At 42.3% G+C, this 27814-nt stretch overlaps 1 protein-coding gene across 6 annotated transcripts in view; it reads left to right on the forward strand.

The window, feature by feature from the left end:
• LOC139560258 (sodium channel protein type 8 subunit alpha-like) overlaps positions 1 to 16980 on the forward strand; it is a 110404-nt gene extending 93424 nt beyond the window's left edge. For all 6 annotated transcript variants that reach the window (XM_071376875.1, XM_071376900.1, XM_071376890.1 and 3 more), the window contains 6 exons: positions 6493 to 6777; positions 8489 to 8542; positions 8727 to 8864; positions 10627 to 10731; positions 10936 to 11206; positions 11584 to 16980. In XM_071376875.1, coding sequence (XP_071232976.1) covers positions 6493 to 6777; positions 8489 to 8542; positions 8727 to 8864; positions 10627 to 10731; positions 10936 to 11206; positions 11584 to 12746 — 2016 coding nt within the window. In that variant the 3' untranslated portion in view covers positions 12747 to 16980. The remainder of the gene's footprint in view (positions 1 to 6492; positions 6778 to 8488; positions 8543 to 8726; positions 8865 to 10626; positions 10732 to 10935; positions 11207 to 11583) is intronic.
• The last annotated feature ends 10834 nt before the right edge of the window (positions 16981 to 27814 follow it).

Below are 27814 nucleotides of genomic sequence, written 5' to 3' on the forward strand. Positions count from 1 at the left end.
GAATTGGAGGACTCGAGGAACCCTGGAGATCCTCAAAGAACCATGGAGTTCCTAGAAACCATTGCTAGTCAATGGTTCATATTTGCACCTTTGGTTATTTGAGGGGTTCTTGGAAGAGGAAGGAAGGAACCCAGAACCAGAGGCATGGCTGAGTAGGGGCATGGCTTTCAGATAGATATTTTTAGACCACCCGTTAGAGTGTATGTAATTCCAATTAATCTGTTCTATTGTCATCACATGTTAAGGTGGAGCACTGACAGTTTTGTAACATCAATTAGTCTTAGAGAGGTCCCTTAAGAGCCTATGCAAATCCTGAAGTTGAAGTAGTTACCACTTTATTACTTTATGTAATCACCAATGTTAAGAAAAAAATATTGGGACTTCTTTACATTTTTCACATTATATCATAAATAAACTGTCAAATGTCAAAAACTTTCAGGAACTAAATATGCATAATTAACAGTTTGAAAGCAATTAGAGTTAATAAAGATCAGTTGTGAGGGTTGGGATGGGTCCTTAAAGAAATAAATATCATCCTGTTGTTCCGCAACCTGTTGGCCCGCAGAGGAGCCTCTCCCCAGGCGCCTCGGTACAACCAGCCCGTTCAAGTCACCAGGACCGTGTGTGCATGTGCACATCCCAACCTCGGGTCACTGCAGCCTGTATTGCCGCGCCGGACACATCAGGATGGACCTTGGCACTGGCTCGGCCAAGCAGAACAGACCAAACTGCGCAAGATGTTGGGGCAATGAAACCATTAACTTACAACCCTGCGCAGTAGATGATAAATGAGCTATAGACAATCCACATGTCAGAAAACACCCATTCAACAGCCAATACTCTGGTTATCAAAGTACAGTGCTGCCTGAGGGTCTGACCCCCATCTGCTTCTTTGCCTGAAATGGGATACCTAGTCAGTTGTTCAGCTGAAATGTGTCTTCCGCATTTAACCCCTCTGAATCAGAGAGGTGCAGGGGGCTGCCTTAATCAACATCCATGTCTTCGGCTCCCGGGGAACAGTGGGTTAACTGCCTTGCTCAGGGGCAGAACTATATATTTTTACCTTGTCAGCTCAGGGATTCGATCCAGCAACCTTCTGGTTACTGGCCCAATATTGCAGTGCATGTCAGAAAAGCACTTCGCTCTGTTGCCTGCAGCCTTGCTGGCTCAGTCGATGTGGATATCCGATGGTCTAATTAGCCCTTACACCCTCGATAATTTTCACTCCCTCAGCTTTGGGACACTTGTACAAATGGCTTGAAGCATTTGAACGCGTAAATGGAGGGCCGAGGGGAAGGTGGTGATTTGGGATTCAGACAGATTATTATTTTTTTTAATCACACAAATGGCAACAATACATTTTCAAGGGTTAGTGTTGGGTTTGGCTCTGGCTGCCTGTCTCTGGACTTGTTCAACATCGCATCACTATCAGTCTTACAATCACAGTCAAAAGCTGAACTTTCACTGCCATTACTGCTACCACTGCACATTTCTGGGCTGTCTGGCAGGACTGCAACAGGGGAGGGGGGGGGGGGGGTCTCCTACCTCCTCTTCCCCTCCTCAGGGTGTGCCCCCAGCCGGAGAGCCAATTGGCTCCAGTGGCGGGAAAGTCAAACTGGAAGGGCCAACGGTTTCCTTTGGCAGGAATTTGAAACTTCCATCTCTTCCCCTTTAATCAGCACACTAACTGCTGCACTCCCTGCCTCCATTTCCTTACCTGCACCTTCACCACTTCCTCAACAATGACCAACCCCTGCTCAGTACTCGCAATACGGGGGCTGCTTGGGGGCCATTTCTATAGAGATGAGTCACCTCCACAGAGATCGCACGTTCTGTGATACTGGTACTCCAAAAAGGAGTGGCCCAGTCCTCTGCACACCACCTGCTGGCAAATCTCATCTAGGTGCACCTGCTCGCCATACTTACTACATAACTTCGGTTGGCCCTGATTAGGGAAGAGTAAAAATTCCCTAATTCCCTAATTACAAAATACAATTACAAAATACCATTAAGATCCATGTGTCAAAATAAACTACAAAATACTTGTATTTTAAAATACAGAAATACATTTGCAAGTAGCCAGCCCGAACAGCAACAACATTCTCGGTTACAAAAATATTTTACTTGCGATGACATGTTGTTTATCTACCTTGGTTAAAAGTTAATTTGTGGAATTTCTTTCCTTCTTAATGCATTTGTGCCAATCAGTTGTGTTGTGACAAGGTAGCGGTGGTATACAGAAGATAGCCCTATTTAGTAAAAGACCAAGTCCATATTATGGCAAGAACAGCTCAAATAAACAAAGAGAAACGACAGTCCATCTTTACTTTAAGACATGAAGGTAAGTTACTCAGGAAAATGTCAAGAACTTTGAATGCTTCTTCAAGTGCAGTTGAAAAAACCATCAAGCGCTATGATGAAACTGGCTCTCATGAGGACTGCCACAGGAAAGGAATACCCAGAGTTACCTCTGCTGCAGAGGATAAGTTCATTAGAGTTACCAGCCTAAGAAATTGCAGCCCAAATAAATGCATCAATGTTCAAGTAACAGACACATCTCAACATCAACTGTTCAGAGAAGACTGCGTGAATCAAGCCTTCGTGGTTGAATTTCTGCAAAGAAACCACTACTAAAGGACACCAATAAGAAGAAGAGACTTGCTTGGACCAAGAAACACGAGCAATGGACATTAGACCGGTGTAAATCTGTCCTTTGGTCTGATGAGTCCAAATTTGAGATTTTTGGTTCCAACCGCCGTGTCTTTGTGAGACGCAGAGTGGGGAAACGGATGATCTCTGTATGTGTAGTTCCCACCGTGAAGCATGGAGGAGGTGGTGTGATGGTGTGGGGGTAATTTGCTGGTGACACAGTCTGTGATTAATTTAGAATTCAAGGCACACTTAACCAGCATGGTTACCACAGCATTCTGCAGCGATACGCCATCCCATCTGGTTTGCGCATAGTGGGACAATCATTTGTTTTTCAACAGGACAATGACCCAACATACCTCCAGGCTGTGTAAGGGCTATTTGACCAAGAAGGACAGTGATGGAGTGCTGCATCAGTTGATCCGGCCTCCACAATCACCCAACCTCAACCCAATTGAGATGGGTTGGAATGAGTTGGACCACCAGAGCAGATGCAGAAGGATTGGGTCCCTATTCAGAATCAGGCAGCGTGCATACAATCCACCACTTCTGAGTGTATTACTTGCTAACGTTTAGTCTGTGGACAATAAAGTAGACGAGTTCAGGGCGAGGATCCCCTCCAGAGAAATATCAGGGACTGTAACATACTCTGTTTTACAGAATCATGGTTTTCTCTGGATATATTGTCCCCGTCCATTCAGCCAGTGGGCTTCTCCGTCCATCGTGCCGATAGGAAGAAAGAACTCTGGGGGAAAAAAGAAAGGCGGTGGGGAATTGTTTCATGATTAACAACTCCTGGCGTGATTGTGGTAACGTACAGGAACTCAAGTCCTTTTGTTCTCCCGATCTGGAATATCTCAACATCAAATGCCGAACATGGACGTGTACAAACACACCAGCTACGACCTCCGTAAGGCAATCAAAGAGGCAAAACAACAGTACAGGTACAAAGTGGATGCCCAATTAAACGGCTCTGACATAAGAAGTGGCAGGGACTCCAGACAATCATCGATTATAAAGGGAAAACCAGCCACGTCGTGGACACAGACGCCTCGCTTCAGGACGAGCTAAACACCTTCTTCACCCGCTTTGAGGAAAACAGAGCCGCCAACACGGTCACCAACGCTCACAAGGACTGTGTGCTCTCATTCTCTGTGGCCGACGTGAGTTAGTCATTTAAGCGTGTTAACCCTCGCAGGGCTGCCGGCTCAGACGATATCCCAATCCATGTCCTCAGAGAATGTTCAGACCAGCTGGCTGGAGTGTTTACTGACATTAAATCTCTCCATATCTCAGTCTGTTGTTCCCACTTGCTTCAAGATGTCCACCATTGTTCCTGTACCCAAGAAAGTGACGGTAACTTAGCTAAACTAAACTTCTGTCATCATGAAGTGCTTTGAGAGGCTAGTTAAGGACCATATAATCTTCACCTTACCTGACACCCTAGACCCACTACAATTCACATATCGCCCCAACAGATCCACGGACAACACAATCATCCTATCCCGCCTGGACAAGAGAGATACATATTTAAGAATGCTGTTCATTGACTACAGCTCAGCCTTCAACACCATAGTGCCCTCCAAGCTTATCACTAAGCTCATGGCCCTGGGCCTGAACCTTTCCCTGTGCAACTGGGTCCTAGACCCCAAGTGGTGAAGGTAGGCAACAACACCTCTTCCGCACTGATCCTCAACACAGGGGCCCCACAGGGGTCTATGCTCAGCCCCCTCCTGTACTCCCTGTTCACTCATGACTGCATGGCCCCGCACATCTCCAACACAATCATCAAGTTTGCTGATGACACAACAGTGGTAGGCCTGATTACCAACAACTATGAGACAGCCTACAGGGGGGAGGTGAGAGCCCGGGCAGAGGCGTGCCAGGAAAATAACCTCTCCCTCAACATCAACAAAACAAAGGAGCTGATCATGGACTACAGGAGACAGCAGAGAGAGCACGCCCCCATCCACAGGGCCGCAGTGGAGAGGATCAAAAGCTTCAAGTTCCTCTGAAATGGTCCCTTCACACAGACAGCGTGGTGAAGGCGCAACAGCACCTCTTCAACCTCAGGAGGCTGCAGAAGTTTGACTTGGCCCCAAAGACCCTCACAAACTTCTACAGACGCACCATTGAGAGTATCCTGTCAGGCTGTATCACAGCCTGGTACGGCAATTGCACCTTCCACAATCGCATGGCTCTCCAGAGGGTGGTGCGGTCAGCCCAATGCATGACCGGGGGCACCTTACCTGCCCCACAGGACATATACAGCACCCAGTTTCACAGAAAGGGCAAGAAGATCAAGTTGGACCTCGGACACCCGAGCCACAGCCTGTCCACCCCGCTACTATCTAGAAGGCGAAGACAGTACAGGTCCATCAAAGCTGGGACTGAGAGATTGAGAAACAGCTTCTATCTCTAAGCTATCAGACAGTTAAACAGTTACCACTAGCCGGCCTCCGCCCAGTAGCCTGCTCTGAACCTTAGTCACTGTTCTAGCCGGCTACCACCCGGTACTCTACCCTGCACCTTAGAGACTGCTGCCCGATGTACATAGAGTCATTGAACACTATGTACAATGACATCACTTTAATTATGTTTACATAAGGTTTCACCCACTTTCTATTTATATACTTTATAAAACACAAGCATTTCGCTGCACCTGCGTTAACATCTGCATATCTGTGTATGCGACCAATAAACGTTGATTTGAAACCAACACCACCCACAGCTAAGCAAGCTAGCAGGCTAACAAACAACCACAGCTGCCACCAATTATCTACTTAAACAAGAGCTAAAGGGGACAAAAGGAAGAGAAAGAAAATGTGTAGGCTAACTGCCAGCTGCTAGCAGGCCAAAACTGAAGGTTAACCAGCTAGCTAGCTAGCTAGCTAACAGACTAAACAAGCTCAGAGCTAACAAACAATTGCTATACTAGACTACCCAATAAGTAGAAGCAATCTAGAAACAAAAACTGAGAAAACCAGGAAGTAAGGAGAAAGGAGCCTGACAGCCACTCCACCTGGTTGCAAAAAACAAGAAGAAAACAAAGGTAAATCTGAACCAAAAAAAACTATTTTAAATCAAAAGGCACCCTCCAACCTCTTGGGCATAGTCAAAATCAAATGAATATTATTAATATTATATTAGAATATGTAATATACATAGATTTTCAATGAAAGATGAAGTACAAACTTAACACGATCAACAAGTATAACATTTACTCTAATGGGTGACCACAAATAACTACCTGAAAGCCACGCCTCCAATAAGCCACGTCTCCAATCTTATAATAGTCTGCCACCTCTTCAATATTTTTTTTAAAAGGTTCAAAATTGAACCCTTCTGATCAAAAAAAGGTTCCGGTTTGAACCTTTACACAGGGATTTCTCAAAGACACTTTTCTGAGGGGTTCCTCGAGGAACCTTTTTGACCTGGAAATAAGCCACGTCTCGGCGTGGTAGTTTTTAAAAACCCAAAATGTCCTTCCAGGCATCTTTACTTCAAAGAGTCTATATTATCTGCATACACATTAAAGGCTTCAAATAGGTACACCTGATTTATGCAAAAATGGGGCCTCAATCCCATTATTCACTGTGCTTTGCCCAAGTAAACATCATTGGTGACATCAGTTGCATACGATATTGTAGAGTAATAGCAACACATAAGGAAATAGTCAAGATAAAAAGATATAAGGCGATAGTCAAGATAAACCAAACTGATGTGCAACTCAAATAAGGTATATGACCATTATCTCTGAGAGGGAGTGGGTTTATGTTTGTATGTCTGTATATGTGTGAGTTGTATCTCATGCTGCTCCTATTTCCCTGGTCCCGTGTGTAGGTGGTGGTGAATGCCTTGGTGGGAGCCATCCCCTCCATTATGAATGTGCTGCTGGTGTGCCTCATCTTCTGGCTCATCTTCAGTATCATGGGGGTCAACCTGTTTGCAGGGAAGTATTACTACTGCTTCAACGAGACCTCAGAGGAGTACTTTAAACCGGACGTTGTCAACAACAAGACAGAGTGCTTTGCACTAATCAACGCAAATTACAGTGAGGTCAGATGGAAGAATGTCAAGATTAACTTTGACAATGTGGCTGCAGGATACCTGGCACTTCTACAAGTGGTAAGTACAAGGTCTTTCCTATTGTCGTGTATCTGACTTCTTTAATGTGATGACAAGCTATTTTATGAAATCGATTACCATCATTTGATTGATTACGTGATTGAGTTAAACCATGCAACAATTAACTCGTTAATAACCTGGGGCACCACGGAAGAGTTAGTTTATATAGAGTGGCTATCTCCCAAATCTTTTATATCAATAGCAGTCAATCAGTCATTAATTATTCTTTACCTTCTATCAGTCTCATCTGAACGTCATAAAAGTCTTGGTTATCTTTACCGACCCAGCCTTTACTATGAATCATCCATACACAAATTGTTTCAATTATTTATTTACTATCTAATTAAACAATTACAGAATATACAATACATAATAACATTATACAGTAAATACCATCCCTAGTGGACTAAACAAAAACAGTTTGGTTATAACATGATAGATTCAGAGAGGAAAAGGGGGAGAGGAAGACAAAGGAACATGGGTCTCTATCTGACATGGGAAGCTATTCTCGCATAAATATGAATACATATGCACTTTAACAATTGCTCGTTTGGATAAAGGAAAGTAATCAGTATTTACGTTTGAGCTAGTGATGTGAGGCTCTGGTTTGCCCAGTCGAGGTCGCCATTGTCCTTTGTAGATTCTGCCGGGTTGTCGTGGAGTGAGATGTTCATCTGCGTCGGTCAATGTTCTTACTAGATTTGCTACCTTTCCAGCTGCAGTCTGTTAGGCTGTAATCTAGGACTCACATCTTCTTGAGTGATCAATATTTCAGAGCTCATATCATTTCACGTGTGGAGCAAGCTCTCACGTTTTCTGGCCTGTAGAGTTTAAATTAGACTTAGCCCTTTTTAGTATTTGGAACTGAGGTGACTTTGGGTCACAGGGCTTTTATAGAAATGTAGAAAAGGGGTTGGTTCATCATTTCCAACCAATGTCTATTCACTTGGGCGTAGCCACTGGCTGGATACGAGTTACCGTTAAAACACACCATTTTCATTTTAGAAGACTTAATCATTTAATCACATTGTTATCTTTTCAAAAGTTTTCTTATACTTTGTTAAACATTTTATCCAACATTCAGATGCAAGCCTCATAACTGAGGAACCTGTATAAACAGAGTTAGGGTAATGTGGCTGTATTGTCTTTCATGAGGTCACAAACATGAAACAAAACGGACCGGGTCGTAGCTGGCTTCTCCACCGACCGTTTACACATTCTCCAAAATAGGAATTGTTCAATTCTCAAATTCTGGGATGTAGTAGAATTGGGCGGTAGAGTCCCTTTGTCTTACTGTGAAACTCTCTCTCCATACTGCATGGTCAAGGAGAGAAGTGTCTCTGCACGGAATTTATGACTGGGTGTTAAAGTCATAACGCTGGAGAGGGGGGGTCACATCTCTGCTAGAGGGCTAGCGTCATGACACTATTGATGTTCTGACTTTTCACTCCTTTGGCTCCTCCCACTTTGGAGAAGGTCAAAGTTGAACGGTACTTAGACTGCAGAAGTCAATAATCATATTTTTTCAGTCATTGGCTTCCTACTGTACCTCTATGTCCATCATCTTGTAATTTTCCTCCTTCCTTTTCAACACCTCATCCTAATTTCCCCTAATTTCCCCCCTAATTTCCCCTAAACTTAACCTTAATTCTTCTTCCTCACTTTTCTTTCCCCCTTTTTCTCACAACTCTATATATCCCCTTTCTCACAGGCCACGTTTAAAGGCTGGATGGACATAATGTATGCCGCCATTGATTCTCGGAAGGTAAGCCTGACACTTGAGGTTTGTCTCCCTTTTGTTTGGTGGTTGGTATTGTGTGAACAGATGTAACATGTTCCAGAAGAACCTACCAATACTAACTTGTTTGGAAAGGGACTTTTGAACCCACAAAGGGGAATGTAATGAGGGAGAGTTTGGAGCTTGAATGTGTTTTTCCTGTTCTCTGTAGGTGGAGGATCAGCCGATCTATGAAGACAACATCTACATGTATATCTACTTTGTTGCCTTCATCATCTTTGGCTCTTTCTTTACCCTCAATCTCTTCATTGGTGTCATCATTGACAACTTTAACCAGCAAAAGAAAAAGATAAGACCTATTTTTCTTATTCAAGTTTCAAGTTTTAATTTCACATGCACAAGTACAGTGAAATGCCTTTCTTGCAAACTCAAAACTCAAAACCCAACAATGAAATAATCAATAACAATGTATTACTAGAAAAAACACATGAAATAAGAACAAGAAATATGAAGGCCTCCCGAGTGGCGCAGTGGTCTAAGGCTGTGCCACTAGAGATCCTGGTTCGATCCAGGCTCTGTCGCAGCCGGCCGGGACCGGGAGACCCATGGGACGGCACACAATTGGCCCAGCGTAGTCCGGGTTAGGGGATGGTTTGGCCGGCAGGGATGCCCTTGTTCCATCGCGATCTAGCGACTCCTGTGGCGGGCGACATGGTCGCCAGGTGTACAGTGTTTCTTCCGACACATCGGTGTGTCTGGCTTCTGGGTTAAGCAGGCAGTGTGACTTGGTTGGGTTGTGTGTCGGAGGACGCACAGCTGTTGCCTCTCCCTAGTCCGTATGGGAGTTGCAGCGATGAGACAAGACTGTAACTACCAATTGAATACCATGAAATTGGGGAGAAAAAATGGTATAAAGAAATATGAAATACGTAAGTAAGCATACTATATACAGGAAATCTTTTTCAAAAGTCAGTTCCAATACCATATTTATAATGTGCAGGAATGCTGGAGTGATGGCGGTAGATTATGTAAGGGGACTAGGCAATAGGATATAAGATAAACAAAGTAGCAGCAGTGCTTTTTCACAAGCATTTCGCTACACTCGCATTAACATCTGCTAACCATGTGTATGTGACCAATAAAATGTGATTTGATTTGATTGCATACTATGTGAGTGGGTGTGCATAAATGTATGTGCATATTATGTGTGAGCAAGAAAATTCCTTGGACCTGTTAATAAGATAAAACTATACTGAACAAAAATATAAATGCAACATGCAACAATTTCAAAGAGAGGAAATCAGTCATTTGAAATAAACTCATTAGGCCCAAATCTATGCATTTCACAGATATGCATCTGTTGGTCACAGATACCTTTAAAAAAATGGGCCTCCCAATGGGCGCAGGATTTCGTAACGCTATCTCTGTGCATTCAAACTACCATCGATAAAATGCAATTGGGTTCGTTGTCCATAGCTTATGCCTGCCCATACCATATCCCCACCTCTGTCATTGGGCACTCTGTTCACAATGTTGATATCAGCAAAATGCTATCACACATGACACCATACACGTGGCCTGGGTTGTGAGGCCGGTTGGACGTACTGCTAAATTCTCTAAAATGAAATTGGAAGCGGCTTATGGTAGAGAAATTAACATTCAATTATCTGGAAACAGCTCTGGTGGACATTCCTGCAGTCACCATGCCAATTGTGCACTCCCTCAAAACTTGAAACATCTGTGGCGTTGTGTGACAAATCTGCACATTTTAGAGTGGCCTTTTATTGTCCTCAGCACAAATGCATCAGCGTAATGATCATGCTGTTTAATCAGCTTCTTGATATGCCACACCTGTCATGTGAATGGATTATCTTGGCAAAGGAGAAATGCTCACTAACGGGGATGTAAACAAATTTGTATGCAACATTTGAGAGAAATAAGCTTTTTGTGCGTATGGAACATTTCTGGGATATTATATTTCAGCTCATGAAACATGGGACCAACACTTTACATGTTGCATTTATATTTTTGTTCAGTGTAGGTTAAGAACAAGTTCCCACATTATTTGGCTCAACAAGGTTGTAACCAGATGTTTTCTTGTGTCCCTTTACTTTGGAGGTCAGGATATATTCATGACAGAGGAGCAGAAGAAATACCACACTGCCATGAAAAAACTTGGCTCAAAAAAACCACAAAAACCTATACCAAGACCATTGGTGAGTCTCTTCCTTTTACCCAAGGGCTACTTTGGGGGAGGCGTAAATTAGGCGTTTTCTCATTATGGTAACATTCAAAAGACATGTTGAAAACGAAACTTTACTAACAAACAGACCTTCCAGAATGTCCCCTTACCAAATGTGCCTCGCTTTAATTTGTTAAACCTACTAACGTTCCTTTATCCATCCTTTATTTTCTCTCAGAATAACTTTCAGGGCCTGGTATTTGACTTCGTGACGCAGCAGGTGTTTGATATATCTATTATGATGTTGATCTGCCTCAACATGGTGACCATGATGGTGGAGACGGACGATCAGTCAGAAGAAACTGACAATATCCTCTACTGGGTCAACTTTGTCTTCATTGTTATTTTTACTACTGAGTTTGTGTTAAAGCTCTTTGCCCTTCGCCACTACTACTTCACCATTGGGTGGAACATCTTTGACGTGGTTGTGGTCATTCTCTCAATTGTTGGTCAGTAGTGATTTCATCCCTTTCCTCCTACATGCAGTTGCCTATTCTTATATGCCTGGTATTTATGTGCTAGAACCTGAATTGCTGTTTTAATTCAGAGTACTAGAAATGGGTTGCTTTATTTTCTATCAAAAATCATGTGTCTAGAAGTATCACATTACTATGAAATTTGAGGCCTGGGAAAGTGAGATTATGTGTTAACATCTCCCCCTAGTGGCCTACCAGTCACAGGACAGTTTGTATTATTATTATTAGAAAAATATATGTATGACAGAATGTTATGGTTTTAAGGAAACATACTAAAAAGATTGCAGAACATATCAACAATCATACATTTCTCCATATCCTCTTCTTTCTCTGTGTGCTTCTCTATCCAGGCATGTTCCTCGCAGATATCATTGAGAAGTACTTTGTCTCTCCAACCCTCTTCAGGGTGATCCGACTGGCCCGAATCGGCAGAATCCTGCGTCTGATCAAAGGGGCCAAGGGCATTCGGACTTTACTGTTTGCTCTGATGATGTCACTTCCTGCCCTGTTCAACATCGGGTTGTTACTCTTCCTGGTTATGTTCATCTTCTCTATCTTTGGCATGTCTAACTTTGGCTATGTCAAGCATGGGGCAGGAATCGACGACATGTACAACTTTGAGACATTTGGCAACAGCATGATCTGCCTGTTTATGATCACCACATCTGCCGGCTGGGACGGTTTGTTGTTACCCATCCTCAACTACCCCCCAGACTGTGACCCACAACTGGAGAACCCAGGTGCACCAAATACGGGCGACTGCGGCAACCCCTCGGTTGGGATTTTCTTTTTTGTCATGTATATTATCGTCTCCTTCCTAATCGTGGTCAACATGTACATTGCCATCATCCTTGAGAACTTCGGCGTTGCGACTGAAGAGAGTGCCGACCCGCTCAGCGAAGACGACTTCACGACCTTCTACGAAATATGGGAGAAGTTCGACCCAGACGCCTCGCAGTTCATCACCTATGGCAAGCTTGGTGACTTTGCAGACTACCTCGAGCACCCGCTCCGTGTTCCAAAGCCCAACACCATAGAGCTGATCTCCATGGACTTGCCCATGGTGAGCGGGGACCGGATCCACTGCCTCGACATTCTGTTTGCATTCACCAAACGGGTACTAGGCGATACTGGAGAGCTGGACATGCTAAGGGATCAAATGGAACAACGCTTTATTGCGGCGAACCCGTCCAAAGTGTCTTATGAGCCTATTACTACTACTCTGAGGCGCAAGCAGGAGGACGTGTCGGCCAAAATCATACAGCAGGCGTACCGAAACTACCTGGCTAGGCGCGGCTTCAAACGCAAGCGCAGACCTGCCAGTAACAATAATGTGAAGAATGGGGGGACGAATCCAGAAAAGGAAAAGAAGGAGGGTACGCCCTCCACTGCCTCTCTCCCCTCCTATGACAGTGTAACCAAACCTGACAAGGAAAAACAGGATGAGAATGAAGGAAAGGGAGGGAAGAAGGAGGCCAGAAACCAAAAAGCCGTCAGGGAATCTAAGTGTTAGAATATCGTAATAATAATAACAGTAATAATTATTATAATAATATAACTTCAAGCAAAGTGTGAGGAAACCATCTAATCCACAAATGTACAGATTATTTCATTTGCAAGTAAGAAAAATAATAATATTAATAATTTTGTTTACAGACTTCATACTATTGATGCAGAGGGAAGCAGCTCAGTCTCTTACAGCTTGAAGACACTTGAACTTGATTTAAACTAAAAAGTATACTGTCTGACATTGTTGCATCTAGACTACTGATCTTAACAAAAGGGAATGAAAAACAGACAAAATATGGAAGAAATGTCTTTGTTTGCAAAAGGGCAGATAGTGGACTACACATAAGGAACAGAACTCTTCACTAAGAGGAATGAATGAGAAACGCTGATAAGGGATTTAATGTGTGGGATTCCCGCCAGCAATGGATTCCCATGGAAATACAGTGCTATGCAGGAAAAACATGGAAATACTGCTTGACTTGAAGAATCATCTTCCAAAAGCAGCCAGAAGGGCCTCTGTATCATTTAATTTAGACATTCATGGAGGACATTTATGGACATTATCACTCTGTATGAACAAACAGAAGAACGGCTGAGAAGAGAAAAACAAAGACCCAGAGTAGCCTAATGTAAGTTTTTTTTATTTGGTTTGTTAATGCTGAATATACTTGTATCTCCACATAATTTGAGTGGCAAAAAAAGCAAAAAGGTACAAAACAAAAACAACAAACATTTTCACTTAACTCTTCTTCTCATTCTATCTTTGTTATATCCACATCAAAAGGCTTTTTCTACACGGGCTTTCACATCGATTGGTTAAGCGGCTGTTTATTAAGGAGTCATCTTGGGCCAAGGGCTTACATTTATTCAGTCCGATTTCCAAACAAATACATAAATAATTGTGCTTGTTCAGTGCATAGTAAATACTTGCATGATGGCATGTTTTGATCAGAAATCTTGCATGAATAATCATAGTCCACAAGACACTAATACTCAGACCACAACAGTGGCTCGATTATAGGTTTGAGGTTGTCCACTGTCAAAAATTCAAAGTTAGAAGTAAATCATTAGTATTATGATGAGAAACTTTGTGTCGAATGAATACCAACATTGTGGATTTTATGCAAACTAATTGTATTGCTGCTATGGGATGCAGAAGAGATGGGATTGGATGTCTGTGTGTATCATTGAGTGTATTTGGTGGATTGTTTTAAGAGAAAAAAATTATTATGTAAATCTTAAAAAGCTTATATTTATAATTTGTATGCAGAAATATCACTTACCTAATTGACCATGCCATCTGCCTTTGTTTTTGTGTTGGATGAGGGCATTGTGGGAGTGTCTACGTTGGTAGGGAATTGACAGGTGTAGCAAGCTAGTTTTGATTTCAGATTTTTCTCTAAGGCCAATTTAGACTGTTCTACAAGGTTTGAGTGAGGAAAGAATGTTGTATTTTTGTTTCCAATAACTGCTGTGTTTTATTTCTTTACCATGTGCTGATTCATTTGTACATGTTGTGATGGTTTACTAGTCTATATAATTTTAACATGTATTTTCAGCCATAACTATGAGGGAGTTAATATTGGGCTAGGAAATTAGAGAGAAATAGAAATTGGTGTATAGGGTTAATTATACGAGGAGAAGCCAAAGAGACCTGCCTTGTTACTCATTGTCACCCTTTGTCCTTGGAATGGGAGTGGGTGAACAGTGCCCCCCTGCTACCTATTCTGTTCTTCGCTGTCATTGTTAGACGGAGAGACCCTAGAAATATACGCAATGCTTGAAGAGTTCACCCCTTTATCTCAGGAGATATTACAGATGTATTATAATGAGCTCTGCAACTAATTGAAAGTGAATGTGATGATGAGAGTATTTATGAAAACGCATTTTCCTGTGATTTTGTGTGATATTATGCCACGCTGTTGGACAATGGTCTCAGCTGGCAATAGCTCGGGCAGCCAGTCTGTCAGAGGCCATTCGAGCTTCCTTAAAAAAACATTTAGAAATATAGGGCAAGAAGCATCTCTTTGAAACGGCAACATTTTGCTCGCTTATAAGGGCAGCGTTTGTATAGGTAGCGGATTATATTTGTGGTTGTGTAGCTTTGGACTTAGGTCAGGTCTGAATAAAATATAACAATAATACTGCTCACCCCAATAGCAATCAGAGGTACTTAGGACACACTGTGAGGAGATGTCATGAGAGGTAATATGGATTTGTTTGTTTGAGCAGCACACTAAATTCTGTCAGAGGCAAACAGTATGTGAGCAATGTAGAGTAGGCCCCACAATACAATATTTGTGAAAAATGTGCTCCAAAACCCCTCATCAGCCATTCACTCCACTTGCGTAGAAAGCATACCGCGTAACAAATACCAAATAATGAACAGAGCAGACCCCAAGAAGAGTCACTGCTGCCTTGGCAACAGCTAAAGGGGATCCTAATAAAATACTAAAGGTACTACACCCAAGCTTTTTCACTTTCTGGTGTGCAGTGATGTCACTTCCTATTAATGAATAAATCCCCTTCTCAAGTTCTATAGTCCAGTTGCTGCATGAGAGCTCCAAAATCATTGTGGGTGTTAACTTGAACCAAATAAAACAATGAATGACAAGCATAAAAGCTACTGCCTTCCATTTTTCTCCATGCCCATCAAGGATATACATGTATAGATGTGTAAACAGAACAAATAAAAATTATTACATACATCCATTTGAAAAAAATCTATAAAAAAATTCATCTACAGTTGTAAATGGCACAAATTGCTGAAAAATAACGAATGAACTTTTTAATAGACTATAAATAATGTAATATATCATTTTATTTTATGCGTGCATGCATGCGCCGTTTTTTGTAAATAAAGAAATACTTACAAAATGACTGCTATTAATCTAATAAGAAATATGATACCCATAAATAGAATGGCTTCCAGCTGACACACTTTGTCACACTTGTTAGACTGTGACACATTTGTTAGATGGAGTAGATTTTTGGAGTCACTTTTCACATTAAAGAAGGAACTAAACAAATCGATATTAAATAGCAAAAACTTTATGAAAATCTATATATAAATTAATACATATATAGAGCTATACTACATACATAGTTCTAATATTAGAACTATGTGCTCAATTCTCTCTTCCACTCCTTGTATTAAGGACAATGCAGTACCACAGACAGTAATAGCTCACATTTAATTTTTGTGTGCAATATGTTCAGTGAATGACCAAAACTCTGGACTGCCCAAGATCTCAATGTACTGGGGACCAGCATACAATGCATGGTATTGTACTGGCTGCTTGCTGAGGATTGTGTAGCCTGCGTTGGTGAGAGGATTGCACTACCAGCACACCCTTTTGTACATGTGTGAAGATGTCTTGCCCACAACTTCATCTATCTCTTCCCACTGAATATAAACACACATACACATACGTACTGTACTGTACACACACACTGTCTATCCTGAGACAAGCTGGTGCTGGCCGGTCAGTATGCCCCAGTATCCTGAGCCTCAGGTCGCCTAGTGTGACAGCTTTTTGCTCGTTTTAGCACTGACCTTCCTCCATGTTCACCCTAAACACACACCAGTGCAGTTTGGATTTCACATTTCATTTGGTTGTTATTTTCTTAACGATGTATCTGATCATTTCAAGTTTTATTGTCTTTGTTGTCTGTGTTTGTTTCTTGGTGCAATATCTCTTAATGGCATGTGCCTTTTAGCTGCCTATTTAGACTTTAATGATTTATTTTAAAGAGGATATCTCCAAACCCATGGGTTTAGCAAATCAAAATGAAGCACGACGAAAACCATGGATTGACAAAAATATTCAAAAATAACCAATAAACTCGGAAACAACATCACCTAGACTAGATCAACTGAATTAACATCATATAGAGTCATCTAGTACAAATGCTCTCTCTGTATTCTGTTCAATGATCATTTAGATGGTAAGAGAGCTTGCCTTCTGTTTTAGACTTGGGTTCAATTCTGATGTGGATTTATGAATTGATTTATGTAGCATTTATTTTTTTAGCATGACAGATCTTTTATTTAGCATTTTTTGCAGATTTCTTTTTTTTTTAAAGCTTTTTGACTGTCGTTATCTCTTGCCACTAATACAGTCAGAGAAAGGACCGTGTGTTGCACAATCACTTGGGACTTTAAGTGAGAATCAGTGAAAGATTGTCTTCATTTGAGCACGAATCTATTCCCAAACAATAAAGCAGCCTTCCAGTTATGCTTCAAAGTGGTGTCTTTTTTTCTAGAATGTAATGAAATATAATTTATTTTACATAGGGGGGAAACTTTTCATCAAAGACTTTAAAGGTCCAATGAAGCCGTTTTTATCTCAATTTCAAATCATCTCTGGGGAAAAATGTAAGTACCTTGTTGTGGTTGTTTTCACTTAAAATTGAAAAAATAAAATCACAGTATTATTCCAAACTCATAGTGTGGAAATATATATAAAACACAAGAAAATCATGATTTTGACTGCACTAGGCCTTCAAAATAATATCACTGTATTGAACGTTGAGCTGCAAAGTAAGAGCTGGGTATGAAGTAAAGAAGACCACTAGCACAATACACCGTATAGAAATGATAAAATAGCATTTAGGCAACACCAGAACATTATAATCAAAATCAAATCAAATGTTACTTGTCACATGCTTCGTAGACAACAGGTGTAAAGCCTAGTCATTTGAATCTGATATCACAGCAAGGTCAGTGGTGGATCTTGTCTACAAGAATCTAACCACTAACTGGCCATACCTTTATTAAAAGGAAAGTACCTCAAGTAGCACAGCATGTGTGGTGTGCTGTGTGGTGCAGTAGCGTGAACTGAGATGAGGGTGTGTGCGTGTGTGTGTGTTTTAAAGTAGCCCACTGAATGAGTGATGAGAGGGAAGTAAAGAGGGCGGGGGTAAAAACGACACTGCAGTGCAGATAGACGAATGCAGTGGCCTGGGCTGAGTCAGCAGCAGCCTGCTCTCAATAGACTTCTGTATACCTCACTCGCTCTCACTCCCACAGCCTACTGCACACAGGGGGAGGGGGTAGGAAGTAAGAGAGAACAAGTACATGAGAAGTAGGAAGACGGAGAGAGGGGAGATGTTGGAATTTATTTATGTGACAAATGTAGGCTATGTATTTCAATGTCATAAATACCTGGGAATATCTAAACTACAGTAGTAGTAGTAAACCATACTCACAAACAGATACATTTTGTAATAGATATAATATATATATAATGCTAGTTTAACATGCCAGATATATAATAGTGGTATTTATTCACCTCTGTGACCGTTTCCTCCTCCCTATCCTTCTCCCCTCCCCCATCCATCTCTTCTTGTCTTCCATTCTTTTATTAAATAGAAAACCTAACCAGCAGCTGGAGTGGATCGGGGAGGGGTCGGGAGTTAAGAGATCGAGGGCCCATAAATCACAAAATGAGACAATATTCTGTAGGGGAGCAGAAGGATGAGTGCATGCACATGAGTGTGTTGATGCCTCCTAAATGGTACCCAATCCCCTATATAGTGCCCTACTTTTGACCAGAGCCATATATGGGTCCTGGTCAAAAGGAGTCATTGGGTCACTTAGTTGGGTTGTTTTCTTTAAAACTGCTGGGTTATTTTTGTTCGTTTGGGTGTTCGGCAGTTTTTTTCCGGCTGTTCGAGCAAACACATTTTTTTCTTGAGGCTAGTCGAAGTTCGGTAGCTGAAGACTACGCCCCTTCGTCAGTGATAAGTCAATAGTAGGGATTCTTCAATGAAGTGTTTGTTGTCATTCAAAGACAGATGACTCGTTTTCTTGCACATTTTTTCACTTGAGAAATACTGCACCAAACATCTTACGAAAATGTAAAATTTCCACCAAAACGCCTCCAAAAAAGATCAGAATTAATTATCTTAGATTAATTCAGACTATTTTGAGGAAGTGTACTTTTGCTACGGCGTCAAACATTCAGAAAGACCCAGCTGATGGTTAAATGTACCTATGTTTGGGTAATCCCAACAACCCACGCAACCCAAAATAACTCAGCATGTGGTCTGTCCAATATTTACCTATTGCTGGGTTACCAAAAAAACTAAATTGGGTTGTTTTAAACCCAGCATTTTTTTTGAGTGTAGGGAATAGGGTGCAGTTTGAGATGCCGCCTTTGTTTTGGAGATGCAAAGATTAATGAAGGCAGTCAGTGACATGTCTCCTCCCTCCATTGGATGGTGAGCACTTTCTATGCCACATACAATTCAGCATGATCTACTAGGCAGGGTGGGTTCTCCCTCTGAAGACTCAGTGTGGGCTTTAATGAGGCAGAACATTAGCTCAATCGCTTTAAATGGGTGGAGGCTAGCACAGCTGAGCCTTTACACAACCCACATCTCTCAATTCCCATACTGGTCCCCAGAAAGCAAAAGCAGTTGGAGGGAAGTTAGAAGGGATGGGGGGAGAGAGTAAAGAGGAGGCAGGGGGGAGCCTTTGATTTTCATATCTAAAGGAAGCCCATCATGAAAAACATTACACATACTGTAACTGAGAGAGAGAATTTCTGGTGTTGGTTCATAAATAGGTTATAATTATCTAAACAGGTTGATGTGTGTATATAGGAATCAGCCAGAGGGTAGAGGTGCACTGTAACAGAATATGGCTTTCCTGAAGAAAAAAGATCCCATTGCTCCAAAATCAGTTTGCGGCACCCTCAAGCGGCGAACTTGAAAACCGCTAAATAATGTTCACAACACAAACACAATGAATGACAGTCGTTTTGCCACCAGCCAAGAGTCAACTCAAACAAACTGATGAGTTGAATTGAAAGCAGCTAACTACCTCTATTTGAACTTGTTTTGCACTCAAGTTGTTCTCACACTCATCAACCGCTAGTAACTAGGGGCTCTCTTCAATCTGTATCGCTGAAGCATTACAAACAGCGAGCTAGAAATGTAAAGCTAATTTCCTATTCTGCAGAGTTTCCCCTGAATTCAATCACGCGGTAACGCTGCATTTCCGTGGTATGGATTGTATAGAGCCCTAGATAGACTGAGTTTAAACAAAGTTTGGGGCAGCAAAGGCAGCAACTAATTTCCGTTTATGTGACTAAACAAGTATGTATGGTATAGAGAATCATTGTACCATCTTAACTGCTGTGAAATATATTTTCCATAACCCAAAATATTGTACTTTCAGCTGTTTGAAGCTGGTGTACAAAACCGAAAGTAAAAGATGCCAAAATGAAACTTAAGAACGGGAAGTATTGAAATGGTGCCCATTGAACAGATCTAGCGCTTCTTAGACTTCCTTTCATTGAGAATGACAGATCTATAACACACATTTCTATGTGAATTTGGTCAGGTTGCCCGAAAAGGTACATATTGCAACTTTAACTAACAAGTTAGCTAGCTAGCTAACCTTGTGCGTGTACATTTACAATAAGCCTACCACACGTTTCGGGAGCAGCAAGAAATAGATTGTTTGCCAGAGTTCATCTTATTTAGCTAGTTAGTTAGCTATGGACTCAAGGCCTTTAATATGATGGGTTTTATTGTGACATGACTACTCAACTTATTTAAACCTCAACCGAGAATTCGTAATGTGAATTTTACCCGACATCACAGAGACCAGCACTGGTCTGGAGTGGATTGAAATAGGCTTAACGACCTTCACAGCAAATTGTCCAGTGTTACCTTACTCAAATACTTATAGTAAGTTGAACTCAAAATCAATGAAAGTCATTATTACTTAAAATGTTTATGCGGTACTGACTAAAAACTAAACTAAAAGTCACATCAACTCTATTTTTTTAAAGGTCATGAAAAGTCCAATTTGTATGATATTTGAAGGAAACCAGATGAAAGTATGATGACCAAACTAAGAAAAATGGCTTTTGCTTCTACATTGATAAAGTTTGATCATAAAGTTACTGGTCCCCTCCCCCATGTCCAGAACCATACAACATTTTCCCTTAGTAAATGTTGGAATTTTCATTGGGAAAGAAGATAAAGTGTTTTCGAAAGCGATCTCATTTGCATGGGAAAACCCATCTTGCCAATTACTACACATGGTTAATAACGTCACTTTGTTTTGAGCCAACTTCGCGGTGGGCTTTGAACAGTGCACCTGGCTCACGCCCGGGAGGTAGACCGGTTCCAAATCGAATGCAATCAACTTTCAGATTATGCAAAACACCAATGTTTTCATGATGGTAAAAAAGTACCGCATTGTAACCAATATCGGAGAAGGTGTGTTTGCAGAGGGGCATTGTTTATATAGCTAGATAGCTAATACTGGTGCCAAAATGTGACAGTAGGGTGTCAGCAAATATAAATAAAATGTTGCCCTATTCATCTTTGGGAAAGATACTTATATGTTTCCCATTTCATCCGTGTCTGATGTTAGCTAGTTACTGGCTAGCTAGGCTAAGTATTCACCCATGAATACTAAGCATTCAACACTATTGAATTGCTTCTAGTTTCTCTGTCCATCACTCTCCCACTCTATGTTGTTTCCAGAGCCCCATAAGGTTCTCCACTGCACTGAAATGCACAAATTGTGGTTTAGAGAGCAGATGTGCTGTGCATTAAAAAAACGTTTTTGTAAGTTAGATTTTGGGGGGATTTGCTTTGATGTGCTCACAAGATGTGCTGATGTCACTGAGAACTCTGTATCAGGTGTGCTTGCCATGCCATGTCAGAAACATGACGATTTCTCTGGGACACATGTTTGTCAAATAGAGGCGTTGACATCGTAAATAAATATTATGACATCACAGGGATGAGTTGGTATCACACAGAAATACCGGGGCAGCAGGTAACCTAGTGGTTAGAGTAATCGAAAGGTTTCTGGATCAAATCTCCGAGCTGACAAGGTAAAAATCTGTTGTTCTGCCCCTGAATAAGGCAGTTAACCCACTGTTCCCCGGTAGGCTGTCATTGTAAATAATAATTTGTTCTTAACTGACTTGCCTAGTTAAATAAATAAATAAAAAGAAACATGCTAATGTCACAGAGGTGGCCGGTAGCCTAGCGGTTAATAGCTTTGGGCCAGTAACCGAAAAGTCGCTGGTACGAATCCTGAGCCAACTAGGTGAAACATCTGCTGATGTGCCCTTGAGCAAGGCACTTAAATCTATTTGCTTTACCCTATCACCAAGTTAGCTTGAGATGATTTTACTGCAACACTACATCCAAGTTGCTTGACATAGGCGTTTCAAAGAGCTGTCAGTCAGTGCAAGCTCATGAATATAAGCTCCCTGCCCACTCAGCCTGTCTTTTCAAACTTCCCTGGTATTTAGCCATGAGAGGAAAATTACTTTTCAGAATGACTGTTCAGAACCTTTAAGTCAGTGTTTCCCAACAGGAGGTACGCATACCTCTAGGGGTAAGGGGGCAGTCCCTAGGGGGTTTCGTGGGAAGATTTTAAAAAAGTAAAAAAATATTGTGAAAAATATGACAAAAAAATATATGTGCACGTTATTTAAATCTTAATAGGCAGGAAAACATTTACTGAGGTCACTGGTGTGAAATATCTGGTGATTTTATATGTATAGGCCTACTTTTTTACTTTAATTTCAGTGCATGTGCATTGAACTGCATTGAAGTGCACATGATCCTTTTCTGGTATCATCTCAGAAACTATGATTGACAAGACAGCAGCTGATGAACTGAAGACTGTACCATTGTCAAATGACACAGTGTGCCGTAGGATGGATGACATGGGCGTTGATATTGTTGATCAAGTGGTGAAAAAATTATAATTCCGGTCTATTTTCTCTGCAGTTGGAGAATCAACTGATGTGTTTGTGCGATACAGAAACATTTAGGAATTTAATGAGCACATTCTGTTCTGCAAGAAGCTAATGGGGAGAACTACATGTGAGGATATGGTTCACATTATTCAAAGCTTTTTCTCAAATCACAATCTGGATCGCAAATCCTGTGTTCATGTGTGCATGCATCGTGCTGCATCAATACCTGGTAGAGTGAAATTATTAATTGCCCACAGAAAGAAGGTAATCCCACTGTATCATTCACAGAGAGGAATTGGCCAGCAAGAGAATGAGTCCTGAATTTCATGATGTTTTGAATGACGCATTGAAAGTGATTAACTTTATCCAGTCCAGGCCTCTAAATTATCGACTGTTTGAAAGGCTCTGTGATGACAGTAGAACTGAGCAACAGCAGCTACTACGTCATACTGGCGTTGGTTGGCTATCCAGAGGGAAAATTCTAAAGAGGCTTTTTGAGCTGCGTGCAGAAGTGATTTTCTGTCTGAGCACTCACACCCCCTTGTGGTTGTGTTAGAGGACAGACTGGGGAACCCGCCTTGCCTATCTTGCTGATGTGTTCAGGAAACTGAATAACCTGATTCTAACTATGCAAGGTAAAGACACACACATTCTAACCATGTATGACAAAGTGTGTGGATTCATGAAGAATATTAAACTCTGGGAGAGGAAATGTGAAAATTGGGATATAAGTTGTTTCCAGCAGCTTGACACCTACCTTTCTGCAGGTGATGTTGACAGAGCTCCTATGGTGCATATAGTAAGCTCACATTTATCTAAACTCAACAGTGAGTTCAATTCCTACTTCCCTGACATTGAAAACAAGTCTGCCAAACATGACTGTGTGCGAAAAACCATATCTCTGTCAAATGTATGCGTCACGCCGGTCGCATATGCATGAGGGGGTACTTCAGGCAGGTCAAAGTGTTTTAGGGGTCCAGTACCTCAAAAAGATTGGGAACCACTGCTTTAAGTTATGATAACGAATGACATTTTTCCCAGCATGCTCTACTGTAGGTCGATTCTTTTGGAATTGTTTTTAAAATTTATGTTTTTGCATGTACCTTGAATGGTTGAGTAATCTCATGCTACACAAAGATAACATACATTTTTCTAAACTAATCCAACCCTTTAGCTAGATTTTTTGCACCCGTTACTGAATTGGTTGTTCCATTTTAAAAGGCTTAGCTAGTCTCTTTACATAGTCTATTATTCTGGCACGCATTATGAATGCAGGTTGTAGGTGAATAAAAATGTCAACTGTTGGATATCAAAACTCTAAATCCATCAATAAATCACTCAAAAACACAGAAAAAAACAATGGCTAAAAACCTAATTGCAGTAGAGAATGCTGGGAAGAAAGTTCATTAATGTCACGCCCTGACCTTATAACAAAGGAACTGTCTCTATTTTTGGTTTGGTCAGGGCGTGAGTTGGGGTGGGCATTCTATGTTTTTGTTCTATGTTTTATATTTCTATGTGTTTGGCCGAGTGTGGTTCTCAATCAGAGGCAGCTGTCTATTGTTGTCTCTGATTGAGAACCATACTTAGGTAGCCTCATCCCACCTGTGTTTTGTGGGTTGTTGCTTTCTGTTGTGTGTCTGCACCAGCCAGAAATGTTTGGGTCGTTATTTTTGTTATTTCTGTGTTCATTAAATAAATATGGACACATACCACGCTGCACCTTGGTCCTCTCCTTCCAACAGCCGTTACAATTAATATAATAATTGTTTTAAATTGAGTTGATGTGACATCTCGTTTAGTTAATGACTTTTCATTTTGTAGTGTTGATTCCGGTGTTAAATTAACTCTGTGTCAAATTAACACTCATTGGTGTAAAAAAAACAGTGTTGGTGTTAATAACCAGCATTAAACCAAAACGATGCCTATTATTATCCTCTCTCCCAGCACGCTCTCTTTATAGTTTTTTACAATCGTTTTTTCGGCATCTATGTCAAGATCGTTATATGGTGGAAGAGAGGAGGACCAAGGCGCAGCGTGAGAACAATAAATCTTCTATTTATAGAAGACGAAAATGAAGAACACTTAAACAAACTACAAAACAACAAACGAACGAACGTGACGCTATAAACAAATAGTGCAGACACAGGCAACTAACATAGACAATAACCCACGAACTACCCAATGAATATGGCTGCCTAAAAATGGTTCCCAATCAGAGACAACGATAGACAGCTGTCTCTAATTGAGAACCAATCTAGGCAACCATAGACATACCTACACCTAGACTAGACACTGCCCCATAAACATACAAATCCCCTAGACAATACAAAACACATACATCCCCCATGTCACACCCTGACCTAACTAAAATAATAAATAAAACAAAGATAACGAAGGCCAGGGCGTGACAGTACCCCCCCCCCCCCCCCCCAAAGGTGCGGACTCCGGCCGCAAAACCTGACACAGAAGGGGAGGGTCCGGGTGGGCCTTCTTACGGCGGCGGCTCGGGTGTGGGACGTGGACCCCACTCCACCATAGTCAATACCCGCTTTGGTGGTGCCTCTGGAGTGAGGACCCTTACAGCGAGTCCCGGACTGAAGACCATCCTAGAAGGTGCCACTGGACGGAGGGGCAGCTCCGGCCTGAGGGGCGGCTCCGGGCTGAGGGGCGGCTCCGGACTGAGGGGCAGCTCTTGACTGGCGGGCGGCTCTGGCAGCTCCTGACTGGCGGGCGGCTCTGGCAGCTCCTGACTGGCGGGCGGCTCTCGCAGCTCCTGACTGGCGGGCGGCTCTAGCGGCTCAGTACAGACGGGCGGCGTTGACGGCTCAGGACAGACGGGCGGCTCTGGACAGACGGGAGGCTCAGACGGCGCTGGGCAGACGGGCAGCGCAGGCGGTGCTGGGTAGAAGGACAGCTCAGATGGCGCTGGGCAGACAGGCAGCGCAGGCGGCACTGGGCAGACGGGCAGCGCAGGCGGCGCTGGGCAGACGGCAGACTCTGGCCTGCTGAGGCGCACAGTAGGCCTGGTGCGTGATGCCGGAACTGGTGGTACCGGGCTAAGGACACGCACCTCAAGGCTAGTGCGGGGAGCAGCAACAGGGTGTACAGGGCTCTGTAGACGCACAGGAGGCTTGGTGCGTGGTGCCGGAACTGGTGGTACCGGGCTGGAGACACGCACCACAGGGCGAGTGCGTGGAGGAGGAACAGGGCTCTGGAGACGCACTGGAAGCCTGGTGCGTGGTGTTGGCACTGGTGGTACTGGGCTGGGGCGAGGAGGTGGCACCGGATAGACCTGACCGTGAAGGCGTACTGGAGCTCTTGAGCACCAAGCCTGCCCAACCTTACCTGGTTGAATACTCCCCTTAGCCCGGCCAGTGCGGCGAGGTGGAATAGCCCGCACTGGGCTGTACTGGCGAACCGGGGACACCATGCGTAAGGCTGGTGCCATGTACACCGGCCCGAGGAGACGCACTGGAGACCAAATGCGTTGAGCCGGCTTCATGGCACCTGGCTCGATGCCCACTCTAGCCCGGCCGATACGAGGAGCTGGGATGTACCGCACCGGGCTATGCACACGTACAGGAGACACCGTGCGCTCTTCCGCATAACACGGTGTCTGCCCGTACTCTCACTCTCCACGGTAAGCATGGGGAGTTGGCGCAGGTTTCCTACCTGACTTCGCCACACTCCCCAAGAACCCCCCCCCCCAAGAAATTTTTGGGGCTGCCTCTCTGGCTTCCAACCGCGCTTCCGTGCTGCCTCCTCATACCACCGCCTCTCGGCTTTAGCTGCCTCCAGCTCTTCACGAGGGCGGCGATATTCTCCAGATTGTGCCCAGGGTCCTCCGCCGTCCAGAATTTCCTCCCAAGTCCATGAGTCCTGCGATCGCTGCTGCTGCCTTTTACCACGCTGCCTGGTCCTTTGTTGGTGGGTTATTCTGTCAAGATCGTTATATGGTGGAAGAGAGGAGGACCAAGGCGCAGCGTGAGAACAATACATCTTCTATTTATAGAAGACGAAAATGAAGAACACTTAAACAAACTACAAAACAACAAACGAACGAACGAACGTGTCGCTGTAAACAAATAGTGCAGACACAGGCAACTAACATAGACAATAACCCACGAACTACCCAATGAATATGGCTGCCTAAATATGGTTCCCAATCAGAGACAACGATAGACAGCTGTCTCTAATTGAGAACCAATCTAGGCAACCATAGACATACCTACACCTAGACTAGACACTGCCCCATAAACTTACAAAACCCCTAGACAATACAAAACACATACATCCCCCATGTCACACCCTGACCTAACTAAAATAATAAAGAAAACAAAGATAACGAAGGCCAGGGCGTGACAATCTATGTTTTTGAGTTGACATGGCGTCAAATGTAATATACTAGAACCATTTGAGCAGTTTTCTACTGCAGCAGCTGAAAGAAGGAGCGTGGAAATGGACATCGAGGAAGAAGGAAAAGAGCTGAGTGTGGAGGGAAGCGGTGTGGTGAAGAAGATTGGCATTCAAGTATCAAAATAAAATAAACTGCTTTCACTTGAAGTGACTGTAGTGAGATATATTAAGTGCAATGGTCATTGTACACTGTAAACCCGTGTGCTGTCATTACTTTGAAGAAACCAATTGCACTTAATATATTTGAGCACAGTTATTTAAAGTGATTTTGTAGTCATTATTCAAACCAATAGTCCCTGTAAGGGGTCCAGATTTGACTTGAATCAGCTTGAAAGTTCTGGGAAATTTACCAGAATTTTGCAATCTTACCTGCAAGACAGTTTACAAAGTGATGTGTAATTTCTATTGGAGTCTAGCCAGACTAGGTTATCCAATAGTTGACATGTACTGTATTCACCTGCAATCATAATGACTGCCAGGATTATAAGCATTATGACAATTTGTTATAAGGCCTAATGTATTTAAACTGGAACAACCATGTCAGTAATGTGTGCAAAACATCTAACTAAATGATTGGATTAGTTTCGAAAAATGTGTGGTATTTATCTTTGTGTAGCATAAGATTAATCAATAAATCACTAAAAAACACAGATATTAAAAACAATTCCAAAAATATGCCTGCAGTAGAGCATGCTGGGACAAAAGTTAATTCATATCATAACTTAAAAAATGGTTGATGTGACATCTCATTTAGTTAATGACTTTTCATTTCTAGTGTTCATTCATTTAACTCTGTAACACTCATTGGTGTAAATGAACAACTCAAGAACCCCCATGCTGATGTTAATAACCAGTGTTACACCAAAACCACACCCATCATTATCATTATGCTCTATTGCAAGTCGATAAA

The sequence above is a fragment of the Salvelinus alpinus genome, chromosome 2 (assembly GCF_045679555.1).
Source record: "Salvelinus alpinus chromosome 2, SLU_Salpinus.1, whole genome shotgun sequence".
Lineage (NCBI taxonomy): Eukaryota > Metazoa > Chordata > Actinopteri > Salmoniformes > Salmonidae > Salvelinus > Salvelinus alpinus.